The 22618-nt window shown below is 46.8% G+C and overlaps 1 protein-coding gene across 1 annotated transcript in view; it reads right to left on the reverse strand.

Moving 5' to 3' along the window:
* Positions 1 to 3887: 3887 nt before the first annotated feature.
* The window catches only part of LOC120838743 (TAF6-like RNA polymerase II p300/CBP-associated factor-associated factor 65 kDa subunit 6L), a 31126-nt gene continuing 12395 nt past the window's right edge, over positions 3888 to 22618 (reverse strand). The window contains exons 3-12 of the mRNA XM_040208784.3: positions 21553 to 21703; positions 20331 to 20533; positions 18654 to 18731; positions 18114 to 18215; positions 15356 to 15480; positions 12955 to 13099; positions 10135 to 10251; positions 8301 to 8459; positions 6456 to 6780; positions 3888 to 5010 (exon numbers count right to left, since the gene is read on the reverse strand). Coding sequence (XP_040064718.1) covers positions 4841 to 5010; positions 6456 to 6780; positions 8301 to 8459; positions 10135 to 10251; positions 12955 to 13099; positions 15356 to 15480; positions 18114 to 18215; positions 18654 to 18731; positions 20331 to 20533; positions 21553 to 21703 — 1575 coding nt within the window. The 3' untranslated portion in view covers positions 3888 to 4840. The remainder of the gene's footprint in view (positions 5011 to 6455; positions 6781 to 8300; positions 8460 to 10134; positions 10252 to 12954; positions 13100 to 15355; positions 15481 to 18113; positions 18216 to 18653; positions 18732 to 20330; positions 20534 to 21552; positions 21704 to 22618) is intronic.

Raw genomic sequence — 22618 nt, forward strand, 5'->3', positions numbered from 1 at the left:
GGGGGCATGCCCAATTGATGCTCAAAGCGACGGCACGAGCTCCCGCTAGCAACGCAGTCCTTGTCCACGAAACTATTTAGACACAAGGAAAGGTTCATTCTATCGTGTGCCAGGTCTCAGCTTTTGCTGCAGTAAACGAAATATATTTTCGCAGTGCATGCCGATGATCCAAAAAACTCAACTTTTTTTTTTTTTTTTTTTTTTTTGTAATTGTTTGCGTTTAGCGGAATAGGCGAAAGCTCGTCTTCACGCCCGAGCAATTCCAACTCTGCTCGTGCTATTATATTTGCCGATAGTGACATCTTTCCGTACTTTATAACTCCAATAAAGATTAACAAACGCTAGTTTCCTCATGTTAGAAAAGAAAACTCTATATTTGAAAAAAAAAAAAAAAAACTAGTCCGCCGTATTAGTAACATGTCGATGCATAAAGTGTCTCACAACATTAAAAAGATAGCTAGTAGATACGATGTAAATGTTGTTTTTTCAGCCCCTTGCAAGCTCTCAAAAATCTGTTCGATGCTTACACGGCAGAAAAAAAGCACTCTGTTCTAAAAAGCACGCTGTACAGTACACTGAATGTGTGACCTAGAGTGCCTTCATGTGCGCTTTGCATAAGGTGATGCCAACTGCCTGTTTCCCTTTCCCACACCCTCTTCCACCGCCATTTTGTTTCTCTCATTGTTTCCCCGTGCGCCGGAAAGTGACCTTTGTGTCCATCGGTAATCCCATCCGAGGGGGAAATGCTAATCCTCCCTCCGTGGGTTCCACAACGCTGCTCCGAACTTCTGAGATAATGTGCTTGTTTCCGGGAGGGTTATAAGCCCCACGGATTATCGCCGAGGAACAAAATGGCTGCTGGTTTGTCGGCGAGTGGTATTACAAAGGGTGGCATCACCCTAGCAAAGCGCACAGGAAGGCTCCCTAGTGTGACCAATGTTGTCTATGAGATTCCATTAAGATGTGGAAAAGTTTATATTGGACAAACCGGGCGCTGTTTTAACGATAGGGCGCGTGAGCATAATCTTTCTGTGCAGAACAACGCGGGGGACACCTGGCAGACCACTGCAGGCGATGTGCTGACTGTAAGCCTCTTTTGGCTGAAACAAAGTTTTTACAGAAATCAAAAGATAAGACCGAGAGAGAGATTATAGAGGCGTTTTATATCAAAAGGAAGATGACAAATCCGTTAGCGTGCCTTCTCTCTTTTTGCTTCAGAAAGAAGTAATGTTTCTAGATAGCTGCTTGTGAGGGTGGTGATTGGTTGCAGTGTGGGTTTGGCATACGATCTTGTGTATAAAAGTGACAGTGTTGTTTCTAATAAAATCAGTTGTGAGTTAGCGCCCGTCCTGTCGTCTTTGTGTCTTTATTGTCCTTGTTGTGTTGCGCGTTTTAACCTTTTAAATCAGTATGAACCAACTCGCCCAAACACAAGTTTGGAGGATCCCGAAGCCCCACGTGACCATAGCGGTCATTTTTCCGGGGGCTTCCTCGGACGCAAACTACAGATTCGTTTCGAGCTGTAAATATAGCTCTAAAATTTGTTTTTTGTTGTAAATTCGTTTTATGACATCTTTTTTCCATCCAGGCTGTTAAAAAAAAAAAGTTTTTTTGTTATTTGACGGATTCCCAATCCCAAAATTCTGCCCTTTCATGCATTTCCTGCTACATTTGACGGGTAAATTTATGTCCCGAGACCTAGAGTCACTAAATACCGTGACTTATACACCAATTCGGTGTCGACGCTAAATTTAGCAGAGAAACTGATGTCGCTTGACCTATACATCAATTCAGTTTCCCCGCTAAATTTAGCTGGAAAGTTCACGTCATGACCTATGAACCAATCGAGTCCCCCGTTAAATTTAGTGGGGAAATATAAAAAAATATGGCTTCTGCTCCGCTCCCCAAAACAGCTGTTTAAGGGGTAGGGAAACGAAATTTCAGCGCTCATTTTCTAGCTTGAATGTGTTGCATGTTGCACCCTAACCTCAAAAACACCAGTTTTCCGTTGAAAGGCACAAGAAAACTAATTTTAAAGCTAAATAAACGATATTTCAATATGCACCTGGTGGATGCATGCGGAGCCTATTTGGGAGGTAATCTAGCAACGTTGGGGAACTTGCTACGTATTGTGACATAGCAGATTCCTTCGGAGCAGCGCCGCCTTTTGGAATTTCAACGTTTTCCTTCTTGGCTTTCCTCCTAGCTGAAATCACAACTCGCGCATTCTACCGAACGGTCCAAGAAGACGGAAAGGAAGGACTCCCCTCTTTCTCAGACCCTCCTTCGTGCAACCGGAAACAGCCATTCTCCTCCTAGAAGATTAACCCGTCGCTCAAAACTCGAACAAAAGTTGCTCCCGTTCGGCCCTAAGCTGACAGTGTTGTGGAAGCTATGTGCTCCTTGGGCCAGCCACACGCTCGTCACCCCACGGGTACTTCGAACGGCTCGGTTGTAACGCGCTCCATTAAGGTCATAGCAGAGAGGGTAAAAAGAGAAAAAAAAAAAAAAAAGCCCTCCCCCTCTCACCCGCATCCGCCGAGTGGGGTGTACCGCCGAGTGGGGTGCACTCCGCTCCGCCGAGTGGGCTGTACCTAGCATCCGGCTGGCGCACAAACTCTGTTTAAAATGGCGTCATTTTGGAAATTTGAAGCGCAGATGCGCAAATTTCGGTATGCCAGTTATCGTGCAATACTATGCTAGATAAAAACTAACAGGGTCCAATTACGCAATTACCTGCGTGCAAATAAAAAAAAGAAATAGGGAAAACTGTGTCAGATTGGCCGGTCTCTCCGGCGAAAAGTGAATCCGGTTGCTGAACCTTTTTTACTATACAAAGTTTGTACTGGTGTAGGCCTTTAGCAACTATGAGTGGACGTCTGAACTAATAAATAAAAACGTGCTCCCCTGCCGCAACACACACAGTAGTTGAGGGTAGCACTGCCCGCTGACTCAACTGCTATTTAAGTAACGGAAAAAATATATGCTAGTTGATCATTTACCAAAATAGAACAACAAAGAACTCTAAGCTGATTTTGGAGCAGCCATAACTATTCTCAGCACGCGAACCACTTCACAACGGGAGCCACGAGCGAGAGTTTGATGTTCCGTACAGCCCGCCGGTACACCCCAAAGATGGAGAATGGCAACCTCCCGGTTTGTCGTCTGGTAGCGGAGTCGGGCGTCGGGCCGAACCCGCTGAATTTCCTGGATGTATGGAAAGGACGCTGCTGTCGAACAAAATGGTTCCGCCCAGAGAGCGCTAAATGGAATGACCACACAGCGCTGACAACCCCACCAAGGGCAAAGCTCATAACCACGCTAGCCTTGCTACGTCACGAATGCGGAAAATCTTTTCTTTCTGTTTTCATTTGCACCGGATATTGCATGACGCACTGCGCTCTTCGTTCGCTTCTCTTCGAGCGCTTGCTCGAGTGCACTGTTTGGAACGAAAAATATAGCCAGCCGTTCAAAATACAAACGTGCGATTATCATTTACGGTTATTATCCGTCATGCTTGACTTATTTTCGAACAAAATTTGAATATTTCGATTTTTGTTTCCGTACCCCCTTTAATGTCTTCCTAACAAATTCAAACAATCGCTCCTTTGACAGTACATTTTACGCATTATAGGACCTTAAAGATACAGGTCGCTGCCAATATTTTTTTAGCAAATACTATTGGTCGAGTGTGTTTTTTCGGCAATGCATCGACAAACCTCTACCTTGATTCACCATATTTTATTAACTGTATACAAGCCATGAACATGGTGAGAACATAACTTCTTTATACACAAATCTCACAATACCATTGCAGAAAATGCTGATGCAGCATACCCCTAATGGGAGGACTGATAAGAAAACAGATCACCTCAACATTCATCTAGAAAAAAAAAAAGAGATAAAAGACATAAAAGATCAGCATACACAATACCATCTCCTAACTAGACACAGTTGTGGATTCTCGAATAACCATGACATGGTAAACTGAAAAAAGATGCTAGTAAATCTCCCCGGAGTTTCTCCGGCCGTTAACTCTGTTTTACACCACACCATGCCAATGTTGTATCCACAGGCACACTGCCTTTTTGAACCTATATCTTAACGCATCTTATACCACTTTTGGCACTAAAGAAACTGAAGTTAGAATAACCTATAGACATCTACGAGACCATCTTTACAAGAAGCCTACAAGTCGTCTTGCCAAAATAAGACATCTTAATGTCTTACAATTGGGAAGTTTTATAGATGTCTTAGAGTTGAATGGCTCAGTTGAGCTGAAGTTTGAAGTCCATAGGTAGTCTCTAAGATGTCTAAGGCTTATTAGATATCTTGCCAATACGTCTCATAAATGTCACTTTGACATCTTAGAGAAGTCATGTAGGCATATTAGTATTTAGCAGTCTCACACTTATTAAATCTAGAAGTAGTCACACTCTAAGATGTTGTCTATAAGATACCTGCCAGAACATCTTATAGATGTCTTAAAACTATTGCTTAACTGATGTTTTATGGAAGTCTTGTAGGTTTCTTAGAGTTCAGCAGGCTCAGTCTTGCCGAAGTTAGAAGTCTAGATGCCTAAAGTCTATAGTCTCAATATGTCTAAAGTCTTTAAGACATCTTGCCAAGACATCTAATAAACGTCTCACAGATGTCCTGTAAATGCCCAAATGACATTTTAAGAGGTCTTGCAGACGTTTTAGCGTTCAACCTGCTCACTGCCTTGCCAAAGTCTGACACTGAAAGTTCGCAGATCCTGCTGGCTGGAAACCATCGCTGCTGGAAGCACAGGATCCATTGAGAAAAAGCACCAAAGTGTCTACACACTACACGGCTCACTTCAGAGAAGCGAGTCAATGCCAGCGCCCAGGTGTCGGGAGCGGAAGGGTGCCACCTTGCGTCTTCGGCTTCGACCCACCCTGCCCATGCGGCGGCTGAGCTGCGCCATCCTGCATTCGGGCACTGGCACAACGGGCTCTTCCTTGGCACGGGGAAGCAAGGGTGTCGCACCTTCGAGAATAAAAAAGCGATTGGCCAGGTTCGTAATGAGAGTCTCTCAGACTTTTAAAAAATTTCACCGAATCATGCCACAGCATACAGTCGCAAACCAATTATTTGGATTCTATCGGGATCGTGCAGAAGTCCAAACATAATCAATCAATCCGAAAGAATTAATTCACTAGAAAAACCTCTGTATTGGCACATTATATATGAAACGGCTGGAGAAACAGGTCGATGGTTTGCTGGACTGTGTTTCGCCTCCACAAGATCAGATAGTTTCGCATTTCAGCAATCTGCGTTGGACGGCCGCACGATAATCGGCACGGAGCAAGTGCACTGTCCATGTCCGCGAAATTCTTGAAACTCACGACAGCGTCAGTCAAGTTGCACGTAAATGAAACCATGAACCCTAAGAATCCCCTAAGAATACCACACATCAAATATTACAACCTAGTTCTGTCTAAATGTTTCTTAAACGGTGCGGCACACTTCGGAACGTGCCAAGTTGCCAAAATCGGCCGACTCTAGCGGGCGAATTGAAGTGCAATCAACAGCACAATCAAGACTACAGTGTTGGTGTAGCCAGCATTGATCTAAATGTCATCAACATTGCTGCTTTTTGTTTGTTTGTACTTCTCCGGGCAAGCATAACAGGTGACGTCAGCACCGTCACCTCTCGGCGCTCAGTGGTGTCCACGTGATTTGAGTAATGTGCCTGTGCAGCGGGCTTCTCAGCCTTTAAAAGTGTCCCGCCTGCCACCGCCGTTTCCCGCATCACAATCGCCGTCGCTGTCTCGCTGTTTTTCATTACTGTCTCTCGAAGTTCCGTTCACACTATCTGAACGAACTGACGGCGCAGTTGTGCTGACGTCGTTGAATATCGTAGACACCAAAACATGGTGAAGGCTGCGATGCGGACGACACTTGCGCCTAGCACATGCCTATCCCAATGGTGGCCCGCCCCGATCCCGCCCATCGTCGTTTAGAGGATCACATAAACCACACGGTCGCCATGTTTTTTGCGGCCCGAGTGTTGCCGAAGTTTCGGTTTCGGTTTCTGCTCATGTTGAAAGTAAGATTTCACAAAATATATTATTTTTCGTAAAGCAAATGACGTCGTGCCTTTTATTAGTACCTCTTAACGTGAAATCACTCATAATCCCCAAGTTTCTGAGATGAGCAGAGTTGCCCGGTAAACAAATTTTTGACGATTTCCCCGACCATTCACTAACTTTACCATGGGCTTTGAAAATTCCCGACAATCACAGGTAATCACAGGTTTTCTAGGTAGGCAGACAGCCTAAACTCAAACGGAAGGCACACACACAGAATCACAGCTTCAGCGGTTTTGCATGAACATCAACTCGATAGCTCGACACGACTCGGGCAGCTCGCCCCAAAAGTGACGACATCAATCGCGTGACACGGACAAACGCGTCGTCGCCGGCACTCACCCTCGAAGCAGATGACCACGTGCCCGCGCTTCCGCGGCAGCACGAGCGGCACCGCCTCGAAGGGCGGCTCCCTGGGATCCGGCGTCCGCTTGCGCTTTGCCTTGGGCGGATCCGCGGTGGGCCTCCGCAGGGCGATGGTGAGCCGGATGCCCCTGGCTGGATCCGAGATGGTACTCTTGACCTGCGGGTGCAGCGCTCCCGGCGGCGGGCCGCTCAGTCCACTGTCCTCCGAGTTGTTGTCCTCGTCCGCCGACATGCTGTGCTCGTCTTCGTAGAACGCCTCCAGCAGCTGCTCTCCGGTGGGACTCGACGTGCCAGCTGGCTCCTGCGGGCCGAGCAAGCTCCATCATGAACCACTCGTTGGGAAACTGGTTCTGCAAATCATGCGAGTCCTGCCAAGGCATCTTCCGTAAAGCTCTAGCTCGTCCGTCAAAAATAAGATTACTACCTTCGGTTTGAATAGGGAATGTGTCGGATATTGAGATTGTAAGAAGATTGGCTCTATTTCAAATAAATGGGTAGTCACCGCTTTGCTTGCTATGTTGCACCAGGTTTTTTCCACTCATCTTATCAGGGCATTTTATTTCTAAATACAAGTAGATGCGTCAAATATTTCTCACGAACTAAAACCCACCCTTTTCGTTCATATGCTTTTAAAAAAGCTTCCAGCTTTTCCACTCTGGTGAAGAAGGAAGACCAGCGAAGCTTTACTATGGTGGGACGACCTCAAGGAAGACTTTTTGGACGACATCAAGGATGACACCCAGAGGACGACGTCTAGGACGACTTCAAGAACGACGTCTAGAATGACTTCTAGGACGACCTCAAGGACGACGCTTAGAGGATGACGCCTAGGACGACCTCAGGGACGATGTCTAGGATGACCTCAAGGACGACACCTAGGACAACCTCAGGAACGACGTCTAGGACGACCTTAAGGACAACCTCAAGGACGACTTCTAGGACGACCTCGAGGACGACCTCGAGGACGACCTCAAGGATGACTTCTAGGATGATTCCTACTCCTAAGGACGGCTTTCTAGACTGTCATTCGAAGTGGATCAATGTTTCCGTAGACTAAATATATTGGGAGAGGCTTAGAGCTACCGAGGCCAGCGGGGAGGAATGAGTAGTCTCCCACAACATGAAAGATCCACTGGGAGCGTGTACGTGCCAATCGCATAAGCTCCGTTGGCGTAAGCGCCGGTCACGTAAGCTCCATTCAGACAAGCTCTGTTTGCGCAAGCGCCACTCGCGTAAGCTTCGTTCGTGTAAGCTCCGGATACTTAAGCGGCATTAGCTGAAGCTGACGTGACCTGACATCCTTGACATCGTCCTAGAAGTCATTCTTGAGGTTGCCCTACACGTTGTTCTTCACGTAATCCTTAAGGTCATCCTAGATGTCGTCCTCGACAATTTCCTTTCCTATGTTTTTACTCACGACGTTCTTGTAAACCTACTGCACTTCATCACATTTGGTCGAATAAACAAAGCTGCAACCAATTTTTGCGAGTTCAAGACCCCTTTTGATGCACGGGCAGAATAGGTCGCTAAATACGCCAGCTGGAGTCGCGTTACAGGCACCATACTTACGTTAAAGGCTGACGTACAACCTCATTTTTCCACAGGGAAGATAATCCTCTTAGCGCTCCCCTCTCCTAAGCTTCAAGGGGAGCCAAGTTGAGGCAAGGTAAAAAATGGAGAGGACATAGCAAAGGAAGAGACGGGCAAAAGTGGACAGCACGAAGTGTACGTCAGCCTTTCAAAATACATTCTCCATTAAAAAAAGATGAGGTAGGTGGCGTATTTAAAAAAAAAAAAAAAGAGGCCGCAGGCATTGCTCACTTTCCGTGCCGTGTACATCAGGTGCGACACCTGCAGGGTGGGTAGCCTCGTGGCCAGGGCGTCACCAAAGCACTCGTAGAGCTGGGCGTAGCTTGCAAGTCCCGCCTCGCTCCGCGGCAACTCCTTGTGGCGCTGAAGGAGTAATAGCTCCGCCGCCAGCTGCGGTAATGACAGCATTTTGAGGTGGGCCGAGAACTCTGCCTTTGAAGCTCGCAAGACACGCCATTCGCGGAGTTGGCGAGGACCGATACCGAAATCACCATAATGTCTCGTACGAACACCCACCCCCAAGAGATCGCCCATCCCGTACGTAAAAATGAGAAAACATCGCCCACCCCACAATTTCCACTGGATATTGAATGTCCAACGTGAACCCCGTTGATAGCTTGACCTGCAGTGCCGGTACATATGACAGGCAAGTTTAAAACTATTTCCCGCATGTTTGTCGTACCACAAAATGCGAATCTGCTGCGTCTGCAATCTGCGGTATCCGTTGCCATGACGTGCGAGCATGTGGCAGGTTTCTCGTTTTTTATTAAATTTTGCAGTCGCATCCCCAAGGATCGTCCACCCCATATTTTTCATCACTTATCTCTTCATTTTGGATAAGCATTTTTACCAGATCTTACTGGGCTCATAGGCACATTGTTTACGAACAAAACCTGTGGGTCCGGTTTCCCATAGAGCGGACGGGTAGCCAATCGCCGCGATCGACAAGATGCCAGCGATTTACGGTACAGGGTTAATGTCTTCCTGCAAAAAGACTATCTGCTCAGATTGCATTTTTGCAAGAAACAGTTATCCCAACCTCGTTACTGACTATATTTCTCATGAACAGAATGCGATGACTGGCGGTAGGCATGTCCTGCAGGAAAGTAGACCCAAGGGCCTCGTTCGTAAGTAGTGCATTTATAACTCAAGTAAATACGGTGAATCACTCGGGGTTTGCATAATGTGGCTAATGTAGAGCTTCTGCCTTGTATCGATTAGCTTCTTTTACAAATGATCGTTTTAAACACGTTGGCACTGGCTGTGCAGTGCCAGTTACTCCATTAGCTGCAAGCTGTTTTTTTTTTTTTTTTTTTGTAAATATACACATTTTATGAAAGGAAATGCAGTTATCCTGGCTGAGGAGACATCAGCTTGTTGCGCAAAAAGGTAGATCCAGTCTCCATACCATCAACTGATATAGCGATGGTATGAATGTAGTGAAGCAAAACTGAAGCATACTTGTATAACACTTCAAATATATTGGTAAGTGCAGGTATTTTAATGTTAAAGAAACTAACTTCAGGTGGATCCACTTCTATAAACATTTAAAAAAATATGTAAATAAGATACGGAACACCTCGGACACAGACAGATCGCAACACTTTGAGTTTGGTGGGATCACACTGCTGCACCAACCTCGAAATTGGTGAAATGTTGTAACAACATGCACTCTTCTTCCTTTTCTTTTTTTTTTTTGTAATGATGATAATGATGTATTTCACACACCTCATAGCCAGATTGCAACACACTACATACCCAAAAGTCTTTGTTACACGGCGACGTCGCTTCTATGCAAACGTCCTCATGTCTTATCACAGATTTATTGACAATACAGTAAAACCTCGTTATAACAAAATGGGATATAACAAACTAATGGATATAACAAAGCAATCATAATTCCCCTTGCCTGCTATAGTGGGAAGAAATGGACATTGGCTATAACAAACTAATGGTTATAACAAAATAATTATGACCGCTCCTTCAACTTTGTTATAACGAGGTTTTACTGTAGTAGACAAATAAATTGGAACGGCTTCGTACGCGATACGATGGCCAGACCTACCAGCATTGCACCATGAACCTTTGTGGCGTCGCTCTGCATCTGGGTGCTGGAGGGGCGGCTGTCGGCCAACACTGCCTCGAGCTGTGGCCAGTAGGTGGTGAGTGCCGGACAGAACACCTGAGAGACAAAGCAACAGACGGAAGCAAGGTCCCGCAAGAGCGGAAGGTGAGGCATGAAAGAATCACGAGCGCTGCTCCTACATACTGCACGGCACTAATTCAGCGTCGAAAAAAAAATTGGGGTTGTGTGTGTGTTTATACAGCCTAGAACTTGGTCTGCCTCACAGGGGCGACGAGTCTCCCAGCTGTAGATGAGAAATTTAGCCAGTGCGGTACAGCCGCTAGCCTGGGGTCTTTAACGTGCATCACGCAGTAGTGATACACGACCGCACGCCGGTACGATGCTCATCCAGATCGAAACGGGCAGGGGTGGGGCTCGAACCCAGGATCCCTGGGTTCTGCAGCGCGAGCTTTCGCTCCACGTGCTCCGAGTTGGTGTGCGCTAGACCACTCGGCCACCGATCCCCCCTAGCGTCGAAAACCATGTGGATTAGTACTGACGAAGCACCGATTAAGTGCTGAATTTCCACGAGTTAAGGCAACAAAGTAAACAGTGAGAGGAGAAAAAGAGACCAGCGATTTCGGTTCAGTTTTGGGCACTCCATACCTGGGACGTTGCATGAGATGGAAGAAGAAAAAGAACAAAATCACAACAAAGAAAAAAAAAGTTTTTAGAGCTATATTTACGGCACGAAACGAATTTGTAGTTGGCACCCGTGGGAGCCACCGCTGGTCACATCCTAGACCTGTGCGCCGCCGCGCTGTATCAAATTCCTGTGCGCTGCCTCAAATTCACGCCACCGCCGCACACTGAGCGTGGTGCGCCGACGGTTAAATGTGTTTCTCCACGCCGCCGCCGCCGCCGCCGAAAGGGAACACTGTGGCGCACCACCAACATCAATTTCTGGCTGGCGCAGAGGTTTATTACGTGGTGCTTATGCTCTTTCAGAAGCTTGCTTTAGGCTCTAAAAGTTACTTATTCATCTTTGTTTATTGTTGCACTTCAAACAAAGATGAATAAGTAACTTTTAGAGACCATAGGAAGCCTCCGCGGGAGTGCAAGCACCACGTAATAAATAGCGGCCAGTCACATGATAAATAGCAACCACTTTTCCGCGGGCGCCCAGAGGCACCAACTACCTATAAATATGTTTCATGACGTAAATATAGGTTAAAATATTTTTACAGTTTGTTGTAAATTCGTTTTACAACTTCCTTTTCCCAGCCAGCTGTTTAAAAATTTTTTTCCTCCCCTCTGCATGTGTTTTAGTGGGGCACTGACAGGTCAAAATCATTTTTTTTTATTATCGGAAAAAATTTAAAATGATGCCTGGACATTACCCTCAAAATTCGAAGATTGAGAACTCAGTATTTGTGAAGTCAAAAAAACAATTTCCAAAAGCCAAACTTGAAGTTCCCGCACGATCCGCTCCAGTGCAGCGACGTCAAAAATTGAGTTGTCCTGTAACTCGAGTGTTTCTCCCGCCTCCAAAACGTGCTCACCCGCGACCGCGCCTGCCACCTATCGCTGTGAGCAGACAACGCTTCGCTTTCGAGTTTAAAGTTCTTTTAGAACTCTTTCAGCAATCTCAAATCCTTTGAAACGGTGCGGGGTCGAAGGTGACACGCACAGGTTCCCGAAGTGAGTGACTTGAGGGGCCATGTCACACCGGCGCTGTGTAAAAGGCTGCCCCGCCGCGGAATCACAACCGCAAGTATGCTGCACAGGTTCCCAAAGAATGGATGAGAGGAGGCAGCCTAGCTAAAACCGATTCCTGAAAGACCCCTGGAGGTTTTCGGATCGAAGTCCTTTACTTGTTCTCGACACTCTGTCAACGAAGGTTATGAGGTCAGCCCAAGCGTCTCCAGAGCGTTGGGGGCTCTAACTTCAAGTGGTTCCTTGGTTGAGGCTTTGTGTCATTCCAACAAACTTCCCGCAGCAGGTCACATCACGCAAATCAAAACATCCAAGGCCAGAGGTAAGTCTAACAAACATAGAGAATTTGGACCAATTCCTTGACTCCCTGATAACCCTCACTGCTACAAGTGCTGAGCACCGCCACGTTTTCCAAGGAAGGATAAATAGCCAGGAGGCGACATCACTTCCGGACTCCGATTTGAGATATTTTGATATTGTGAACGCACTTGCGTTCACAATTGCGTTAAAAAACCATGTTTTACGAATGCCGTTACTAAATATTATAGCAATCTCGCTTACAAAGCTTCTAAATTTGATGTTCGATTATGTCACAAATGAAAAGAAGCAAGGAGGTAAAAAAAAGACGAGAAAAGCAAAAAAAAAAAAAAAAAAAGCGCACATGCGCATAAAATATTTTTTTTTTCGTTGTGGTATTTTTTGTTTGTCTATGACTACAATTTGCATCGTATTAGACGGCAAAAAGATAATTCAACCTTTAGGGTGCCAGTGTCCCTGGCTGGTTTAGCTCCGAATAAACATAGGCAGAGTAAGGCCGCTCCAAAGAGTGAGCTTGGTGTGCAAGATTGAGGTGCAACTGCGTAGTACCGTGTCTCAAAAGTACAATACGAGAAATCTGTCGTAGGTTAAAGGCGCGCAGACGTCAATTAACTTTTCGCCCACAAAATAGTGCATCCTTTATAAGTAAATATTCTTCACAGAGCACGCTACGGTGCTACCGTGACCAAAGTCTGCGTTTGGCAAGCAGGAAAAACAAATCCCGGCACAAACAATTTAGCGGGCTAAATTGCGAGAGTAAGGGGGCGGAAGAGACGTGCCACGCACCTGACGAAGCACCGGAACGCCCAGCGCGATGAGGCCGGACACGGCACCGTACTGGGCACACAGCGGCTTGGACGGTTCTCTCAGGCACTCTCCGAGGGCTTCGAGCACCTGGGTGTGGAGGCTGTAGGCACGGTCGCCCCACTTCCTGCGGATGAAACTCTTTACAGACGGCTCAGAGCCCCATTGCAGACGTGCCTGCAAAAATCTCAAAGGGTGGGGCGAGTAGTGATTTAGAAGAGACTTTCGAAGAGTTTGTAGACAGTTCTTTTGTGATGGCAACCATGTCGAATCTTGATGTAGTCGAGTTGGGGAAAAATAGCACATCGCTTTATTTGCCGAATGGAAGGCACTAGAATTCGAGGAGTTTGTACCAATAATTCTACTTTTTCCTTGACTATACAGCGTAGACCGCATATAACGTATGTCGCGAGGGTCGTGAAAATCCGCACTATAAGCGGTACCGCGTTATAACCAAAACATCAATTTTTCAGGCCAAAATACATGCCATGAGACAACTTATCTTTGTAAAACAAATTTATTTTATATTAGACGAAGAGGAGTCTTTATTTCACCAGACTAGTACAGTTCTCTTTTAAGTGTGTCAATTTTGAAAGAAATGAGTGACTTTTGCCTGGCGCAGCCTTTTAACAGCGTCGCTGGTTGCGGACGGACGATGCGAGCGTTCAGGATTGCTAACCCTAATCACTTTTCTCCGGTGATGAAGACGCGTGAACATTCGCATCCTTTATACGATACGCGCCAGTAATACTTTCAACTTTAGCACAGGCGTGAAATGCTCCAAATAAGAAATCCGAGCGATGTTCGAAAACACAAATGCTTAGAAAGCACCACTGTAGTCGAAGTAAACAAACACGACGACACGGGCGTCTCTGCCGTCTTGAGAGTGCCGCCACGACGTCGCCGCACGAGTAGGTGGATCTTTCCCTTCTAGTACGTGCTGGGTTATCATAGCGGCACAAAACGAAAATTCACAGTCAAGGATAGCGCTTTTACGCGGAACGATCGCAACCGACGCCATGTTTGCGGATAGAAGCCGGCCCGCGACCGGCATGCAACGTGCTCGAACCCTTCTCCTAGACCTGCGATTGGTCTGTCGTTGCAGTTGTTTCCAACGCCAACGCAGCGGAGGCGGCGGAGGGACGCACGCACGTGAACGACACGTGCGTGCGTCCCTCCGTCGGTATGGCAACTGAAGCCTCTCTCTTCGCTTCTCTCCGCTTCTTGGAGCCATGACTTCGAGCAACTCCTTACCCCGCGAGCGCCGCTTGCGGCTAGCCAGGCTAGCGCCGTTATCTAGTGTCGCACAGGGAAGCATGCTGGCTGCGCCGGTCAATTGGTGCGCTCAGCGCGCTGTTTTAGAAACCACACTATAACCGGTATTTCCCTTCGCGCGCCTGCATTTTAAGCGGTATGTAATTACATGGAGTTCTATGGGAGGCGAACCGGTGGTTTAAAAAAGCCGCGTTATACCCGGTCCTGCACTATAAGCGGCTACGTTGTAAGTGGTCTATACTGTACTCTTTTTATTGCAGTTACGCTTAAACGTTGCTCAACCCAACTAGGTCGTGTCTCAGCATGGTAACGATCACACGAAAACAGTCTACGCTATAAGTTTGGACCCCGTCTGGGGGTGGACTGGAGGGTATTAGGGGGTGTGTCTCTAAATTGCTAGCCCTAAATGCCCTTTTAAACGAGAACTTAAAAGATATCTGTAACACGTTTGCGAAGTGCAGACGTAACCTGGACAGCACGGATGTTTTTAGATAGGTGCACTCCGCATACGAATCAGCTAGTGTGCGTGTTTGTAGTCGTTGACGGGACAAGAAGGGCAAGGTCTCTCTTTCAGAAAGTCCGGAATCCGGCCCGCATCCACTGCCCTACGTCGTGCCTCGGCTGACCACGCAAACACATGGCTTACGAGACGCTCAAGTGTTATTGGAGGTAGGAAGCTGCCGCTGGAGGCGGGACAACCGACAGACCTCCCTGCCGTTTTCATCCTGTCAGGAACTAGAACAATTTTTCCAAATTTCTATGAAATAAATTGCAGAAAATTGGCCCCAGAACTGCAATTGGTTAAATATCCAGCAGTGGCCAGAGGCCAGACTGGCAGTGCACTATAATTGAGCTATCCCGCTTTAGCAAAACCCAGCAATTCGACTCACGAATATTTCTTCGGAAGTTGTTGAGGCTGACCTACTGAATGCCAGTAGCCACGCGGACGTTCTCGAATCTGTTCCCTAGCATCCATGTCCGTAAATCGCTTCCAGTCTTGAGGTACACTTCTGCACCACCGTCGTGCTTGAGCAGGCGTATTTGAGATGACTCGAAACAGCGCCCTCCTAACTAATTCTGAAAACTCGCACGACTGTTCAAGACTCACTTGAGAAGGGAGGCGAGAAGTCTCGCCGCACTGTCCCTGAGAGCCCAGTGGTCGTTGACGGGGTTGATGGCGGCTGCCAGCGGCTCCAGCAAGCAGAACAGCAGCGCCTGCACCAGCAGGGTCGGCTGCGAGAACGAGACGAAACACTGACCCCTGCCTCACCGTTGCCAAACTGGCTGCCTCACTGCAAACAAACTGTCGGCGTCTTCCGCAGAACTACACTGGTCGTCTGCTCTTGTGGGCACGCCAAGCGAAACAACGGTGATCCGAGCCAAATGCGACTTCTTCGCAACAAACTCCACTGTTACGCGAATGGCGTTTGCAATGTAGATACCGTATTTACTCGCAGAATTAACGCACTTTTTTTTCCGAAAAATCGATGCAAAGTTGGGGGGGGGGGGGGGGGGGGGGGGGGGGGGCGGCGTTCATTACGCGAAGTAAAATTTTTGCGTCCGTATTCGTATTTACTCTATTTACTCGCATAATGAACAACCTTTTATCCCCAAAAATGGAAGTAACTTCTTATCTCTTTGCCCGCCGCACGCGGTCCAGTAAACAAACTAAGCTGTGCAAAAAAAAAACTGCTTTTGCCTTTTCTTAGTTTCTTAGGTTGTTTTTTGTTTTTTTTTCGTTCGCAAGCTGTTTTGTTTGCTTGGGCGTTGCTTAGGCGAGGGCTCTCCGCTTATCTTTCTTATCTCCTTGCGCGCGGCGCGGGAACGCACGACCCTCCGTAACCAAACTGCGCTGTGCAAAAAAAAAAAAAAAAAAAGGTTGTTTTGATTGCTTTAAGGGCTTCTCCGCTCCTTTTTCTTACCTTCTTGCGCGCGGCGCGTGACCCCCCGTAACCAAACTGCGCTGTGCAAAAAAAGAGAAAAAAAAAAAAAAAAGCTCCTCTTTGTTTTTGTTTTTTCTTAATTCCGTAATGTTTTTTTTTTTTTTTTTTTTTTTTGCAGGCTGTTTCGTTCGCTTAGAGCGCTTCTCTTTCTTACCTCCTTGCGCGCGGTCGCGCGCGAACCCAAAGTGCAGACTGCGCTGTGCACAAAAAAAAAAAAAAAAACTCCTCTCCATGTTTTTTTTTTTCTTGCTTCCGTTGGATCTTTGCGAATTTTTTTAACGCGTTTTGCAAGGCGTTTTGTTCGCCCACGCTGCCCATGCATGCGCGACCTCGCTGCACCAGGATAAAAAAAGTGCGTTCATTTCGCGCGCGTGGGGGGAGGGGGTCAAAATTTTGACGTCCGAGTTGGGGGTGCGTTTATTACGCGAGTGAAAAAAAGTCAAAATTTTGAGAGCCGACTTGGGGGGTGCGCTCATTACGCGGGTGCGTTCATTGTGCGAGTAAATACGGTAGTAGTATGTTTGTCTAAGTCGACTGCCATTCACACGTGGCTAGCCTTACTATAAATTTGGCGCTTTCTCCCTGAGCATTTGTTATATCACATGTTATGAAAGATGATAATTGTTGCTTTTTTTCCCTTAGCTAACCCATGTCCCCAGATTTCCTGTGTCCTAAAAAGTGCCCGTTCCATATTTTTTGCAGCGATAGATACTATTATGCGCTCTTCCCACTCACTACTGGAAATAACATCCGTTGTTGATGTTGTAGTTGTAGTAGTTCTTTACGTTTTAGTTGGCATTGTAGGACGTCTGTTTTCGATGTTGCTAAGTCCTTAAAGAAGACTGCCCGCCGCCCGCGGTAATTGAACCTCGGTCCGCTGTGTGCGAAGCAGACGTGTCACCACTGAGCTACGTTGCAGCGTTAAAAACCCGCTCCATACTTGGGGTTTTTGTAGTACACAATGTCCACTGCACACGCTTTCTGACAGAAAAAAAATTGCCGATAACAAAATGTTGTTGTAGCACTGTCAATGCCAAGAGCTTGTACCGGGAGACGAGCTTTCACGCACTTCGGAAAAAAAAAAAGAAACAAACGCATTTGGAAAAGAATGGTCAGATGTCTATTTTGTTCCAAACGTTTGTGTTTAGCCCACCGACTTCACTGTGACTTGTCGCAGCTGTGACTGCACCGTGAATTAACACGGAACTGCTCAATTTTTTTTTTGTAGAACCCCGCACTTTGAACGACCGCTGCGTCCTAAAAGATTGGCACACGCAGCCCTATTCGTCGTTAAAACGGAAAGTGTGGACAACAAACGCCTGTCCGTTGTCCACACTATTCGTTACCACAACCTGAACCGAACAATTGATGTGCCAAAATGCTAAGTTTCGGTCGTCCGAACAGAAACGTAAAAAAAAGTGCGCGACCAGTCGACGCCTTCCCCAAATACTTCCAGACTCCCACGACTTTTCGGCCAAACCTGGAGCGAATTCCCCGAATTTTTTCCATCCGACCGGACATCGCTGACCGCTCCCTGTCTTCCAGGTTCTTTCCCCCGTCGGTAACGTAGTCACACCTTGATCGGGCACACACACTAAACCGACGCAACTACGTAAAGAAAAATGGGCTCTCTTTAGCATTTCCCAAAAGCACTGCAAATGCTTAGCCTTCAGAGTGCCTCGAACCTTTGCGAAACCGCAGTCGGTCGAACGCATCGCACACTACACCGAACCGATTGTCGGTGAGCCAGTAACGACAACTGCACACTCGGCAACTGCACACCCTATCGAGACTACATTCCGCACTCGGACATTAAATTGCCAAGAGCTGGTTCCATAAATGCCGTACGTTTAAGACTGAATCGGACGAGGAGGGAACGATCTTTGGTTATAACAAGCAAGAAAGCGACGTCTCCGCACGTACGTAGGGCCTGGTGTTGAGGAAGAGATTCGGGTTGTGAGCGAGGGCGTGCACAGTCCGCAGCAGACGATCCAGATTGGCCAGGTCGTGGCTCAGCTTCCGGACCTGGGACACAGAATGGGACGGTGCGTCGGCGACTTGCCCGACTTGGTTGAACGGCCATGGCAGACACCCAAAGTGCCGTCGGCGGTCTCTCGTGCACTCAAACTGCCTTCACGACCCACCCCAAGTGAAAGCTTCCAACCAAGCTGGTTCGCACATTTGCAGGTCACCGACTACTACTTTGCCCCCACTTGCGACTGCTTACGCATTCATGTGCGTAGTATCATACCATTTTGGACTTTTGCGAGTACTGAAAACGAACTAAAAGTTAACAGATGCTCATTCTAGTCAATTAATACATTAGCAGTTGCTTTCAAAAGAACTTCTACTTGTACATCGAATATTATCCGTTAGGGTCTGTATGCAACTTGCGTTGTAAACGTTTTAACTTGGCTCGACGTGATCGCGCATGCCCGCGGCGGGTTTGTTGGCGATGCTTACCCCGAGCGAGATGAAATGAACCAGGTATGGCAGCAGGGGACTGAGGCACGGATTGCTCGCCAGGTCTTCCAGAGATGCCTGGGTGGTCGTCAACAACATCAACACATCACTCTATCGTGAATCATTGGCAAAGCTCGCAAAAGCAAAATTGCAGTTGTATTTCGATCTGTCAATCAAACCGTCTTACGCAGAATTTATGCATTTCTACGACGCGTCCTCTCCTTGTCCTTTCCTGCCGCTGAACACGCAGTCTTGGGAAGTACCAAATTACTGTAACACTGTTACTTTATTGGTAGCTTTTAAGTGTAATGAGTTCATTTCTTTAAATGTAACTCTAACTGTATTTCTATAACTTTTTCTGAAGTAACAGTGAAAGTAACTGTCTTACTTTTGTCATCACTTTTCACAGTTTCATGAGGATTAAGATTAATTGAATAAGTCCAATCCAGCCGTTCCTTGCACTTTCCAAATGACATGTTCTGACATTTCGAGTATCGTGTACGCCGTGCACAAAAGTGAAACCCGTGTAGAACAAACCCATGTTTTATAACAAGCAACATATTCGCTATATCAAACTTTTTCCTTCCGGGAAGGCTTCCAAAAACGCTCGAACAATCGTCTTCTAACCTGTCCCTTCCTCCAAAAAAGAAGTAAGAAAGAAAGAAAGTCCCAAAACCTGAAGTTGCGAACAAAATTGAGCGAAGAGAAGCGATTCAGAAGGGGAGAAAGCTAAAATACAGTAAAACCTCGTTATAACAAAATGGGATATAACAAACTAATGGATATAACAAAGCAATCATAATTCCCCTTGTTGCTAATAGTGGGAAGAAATGGACATTGGCTATAACGAACTAATGGTTATAACGAAATAATTACGACTGCTCCTTCAACTTTGTTATAACGAGGTTTTACTGTATACTCTGCACACACGAACAGGAAAAAAAATGTTTCATCCCAAAGCGTCTGCTTACGAAGAGAAACGATTCAGAACGGGAGATAAGCTAAAAGAACAAACTCTGCACGCATGCAAAAAAACGTAAAAATCTTTTTAGCACGTTACAAGTTACAAGGCGGAAGCGGAGAGAGGAGAAAGAAAGAGAAGCTCTCGCCTTACAACGAACTCATCCTGGAAGTTTGTTGTATATGCTTTCTGCTATATCGAACTACTTGCTATATCGAACTGATAGTAGCATTTCCGGCTGTTCGTTATAAACGGGTTTGACTGTACTTGTGAATATGTAGTTTCTCACGAGTCACTACCTGGCCACGTGTGAATGTGACGCAAAAAAACCTCGTTATATTTACATGAAGTAATGCACATACTTGTATACTTCATGCAATAAATGTTAGTATCTGTGTGGGGGGGGGGCAACATTTGGTATCTACTTTTGATTTCTTTGTGTTGTGAAAAAGTAACTTCAAAGTAATGCCTTTACTTTTTTAAGGTAACCGTAACGAGTTAGTTTTTCGTTACAGTAGCTTCAACAGCAGCTTTGCTACTTTTTTTTAAGTAATTGCAACTGTAGTAAACTACTTTTTGAAAGCAACTTACCCAAGACTGTGTACATGTACGACAGTGACCACCAGAAGGGTTAACTCGTTCAAACACTTTTAGGGAACCACCCTTGTGCTTTGAGACGCCGAGTGCTATGATAATGCGCAGCCCGTACGACTCACCTCCACCAGCTGTTCATCACTACCGAGGAGAGCGACAGTCACCTCCTCGTAGTATTGCATGTGCGACGGCGTCACCTGCGTCTGCACCGCGTTCTGGCCAGTGCTGGCAACGCCGCTGTCGCGGTTCAGACTGGAGGCACTGCCCTTGACTGCTCCCGTTGGCTCGGCACCTATCGCGACGCCTTCCACGACGAGCCACCGACCTGAAAGCATGACCCGATCACAATCACGACCTAATCACAATCATAATCCAATCCCAACAGCCTCGTCCTGTCGTATTTGTTTCCACACTTCGTCCTCATTCGTTTGTGCAGTTTAGATCCCTGAAAGCATGACCCAATCACCAGTCAGTCACAACAAATCCATGAAAGCGACCCGATCACGATCATGATACAATCACAATCATGAGCTGATAAGTAAAAAATCTTTGAAAATGGCACCCAATCACGATCATGACTCAATCCCAATCACGAGCCGATTTCAAAAGATCCTTTCTATAATTCAGACTCACCTTTTTTATATTTTATCAAGGTCAATGCATATGGTGCCAATACCCAAGCGGGTGGCACGAGCCCTGGTCATTCACCTAAGATGACAATATGCCCACCTCAGACGGGGCAATTTTCCCCACTATTCCGGGGCTGCTGACGAGTTGTTGGAATTGATCTGGGTGGAAGCCGATGACAACTCAACGGCTGCAACTCGGGAACGCTTGGGGATGCAGCAGCCGATCAGCAATGCAATATTTTCGTGTAGTGGCGGCGGCAATGGCGAAAGACGAGATGCTACTTTGTTCTAGCTTGCTATGAATCATTTTTGCTAGCTTGTGGTCTCGGGGGCAGGATCGGCATGCACAATGTTATTATTTAAAGCTATAAAGTATGTTAATCTTAGGCAATGTCTTAACTAAATACTGAAAGAGAATTGCAATTTCAACGAGAATCACAACGTATTGCACGCTGGAACAGTTGTTGCTGCATGCGAATGCAGGAGACAGGAATCGATTTTCTGTCTCGTTCACGCGGAGCACCTTTTCTCGGCAGTGTCGAGAAAAGTTGCTCCCCGTGAAACCAGCCTCACAAGGCTCCTCCCGGGCCTCTAAACATTGCAAGCACAAAGATGCACGAAAACCGTGACATTTGTGACTTCGCAAAGTGACCTGCTAAACGACCAATGGCAGATGAAGAAAAATCTCGTGGATAGAGAGATCGAGACGACTTGCCTTGGAGGCTGGGCTGCCGAGGAATCTGCAGCTGCAGGGGCGACTCCAGTTCCTCCAGCAGGTCGACCGTGTGGTCGTCGGTGCAGTAGACCTCAGCCTCCCTGACGTGGCGGAAGGGCAGGGGGTCCGGGCCACTGCAGCCGTAGACGGGCTGCAGAATGGCACAGTCAGTCCCCAGATGCTGAGTCAGGTGAGTTTGGCAACCAACAACGCTAAGCCATACTCTGCAGATACATTTGTCCCACCCGACTCGCCGCAGGGGGATTGAAAACCGAGCGCGTTGACATGCCGCAGCGTGGACTACGTAGAGAGAAAGCTTGCACTCAGAACCCCAAGGTTCTGAATTCTATCCCCTCCTGTGCCCAATTTCGACCTAGACTAACGTTGTGCCGACGCGCATTCATGAATCGCTATCGCGTAATGCATGTGGAAACCTCCAGGCGGCTAGCGGTCGTACTGCACTGGCTGAATTTCTCGTCTAAAGCGGAGATGCCAGACGCCCACTGGGGCTGACTTCGTGCACTCTAAACACATTAACAACATAATTACTGGATCACCGCAATTCATGTTGCTCAACATTTCAGGCGCTACCCCATTTCCCCATGCGTAAGTCGTAGTCTTTTTCTGAAATTTCCATCACACATCCTAACGCTGGCGCGAGTAATATCAGTTCCTTTATGAGCATGGATTTTAACTGTGCGAAATGCAGGTCGCACCGACATTTACAACAGAGGAGGAATGCCAGAGGACCCAAAAATGGCCTGCTCTTCTGGCAGTCCAAAGACATTCCGAATCGAGGTGGCACCGACAGTACGAAGAAGTGCAACTACGTACCAACTTTTTCCTGAAAATGATAACTTGCGACTAAAACATTGCGGCTTATAGACAGCAAAATATGGTACTCGGGCATCTAACAGTCTCAAATACCACAACGCAAACACCCGAGACTGTGGTGCGAAGAAATTATGGAACTTTCTAGTCAAAGCTAATGACAATGATTCTCCTACTGTTGTCTTTTTCTTTGATGGATGGATGGATGGGTATTGGCTGTTCCTTTTATATCGGG

This window comes from Ixodes scapularis, unplaced genomic scaffold, assembly GCF_016920785.2.
Source record: "Ixodes scapularis isolate PalLabHiFi unplaced genomic scaffold, ASM1692078v2 PGA_scaffold4__175_contigs__length_147842914, whole genome shotgun sequence".
Classification (NCBI taxonomy): Eukaryota; Metazoa; Arthropoda; class Arachnida; order Ixodida; family Ixodidae; genus Ixodes; species Ixodes scapularis.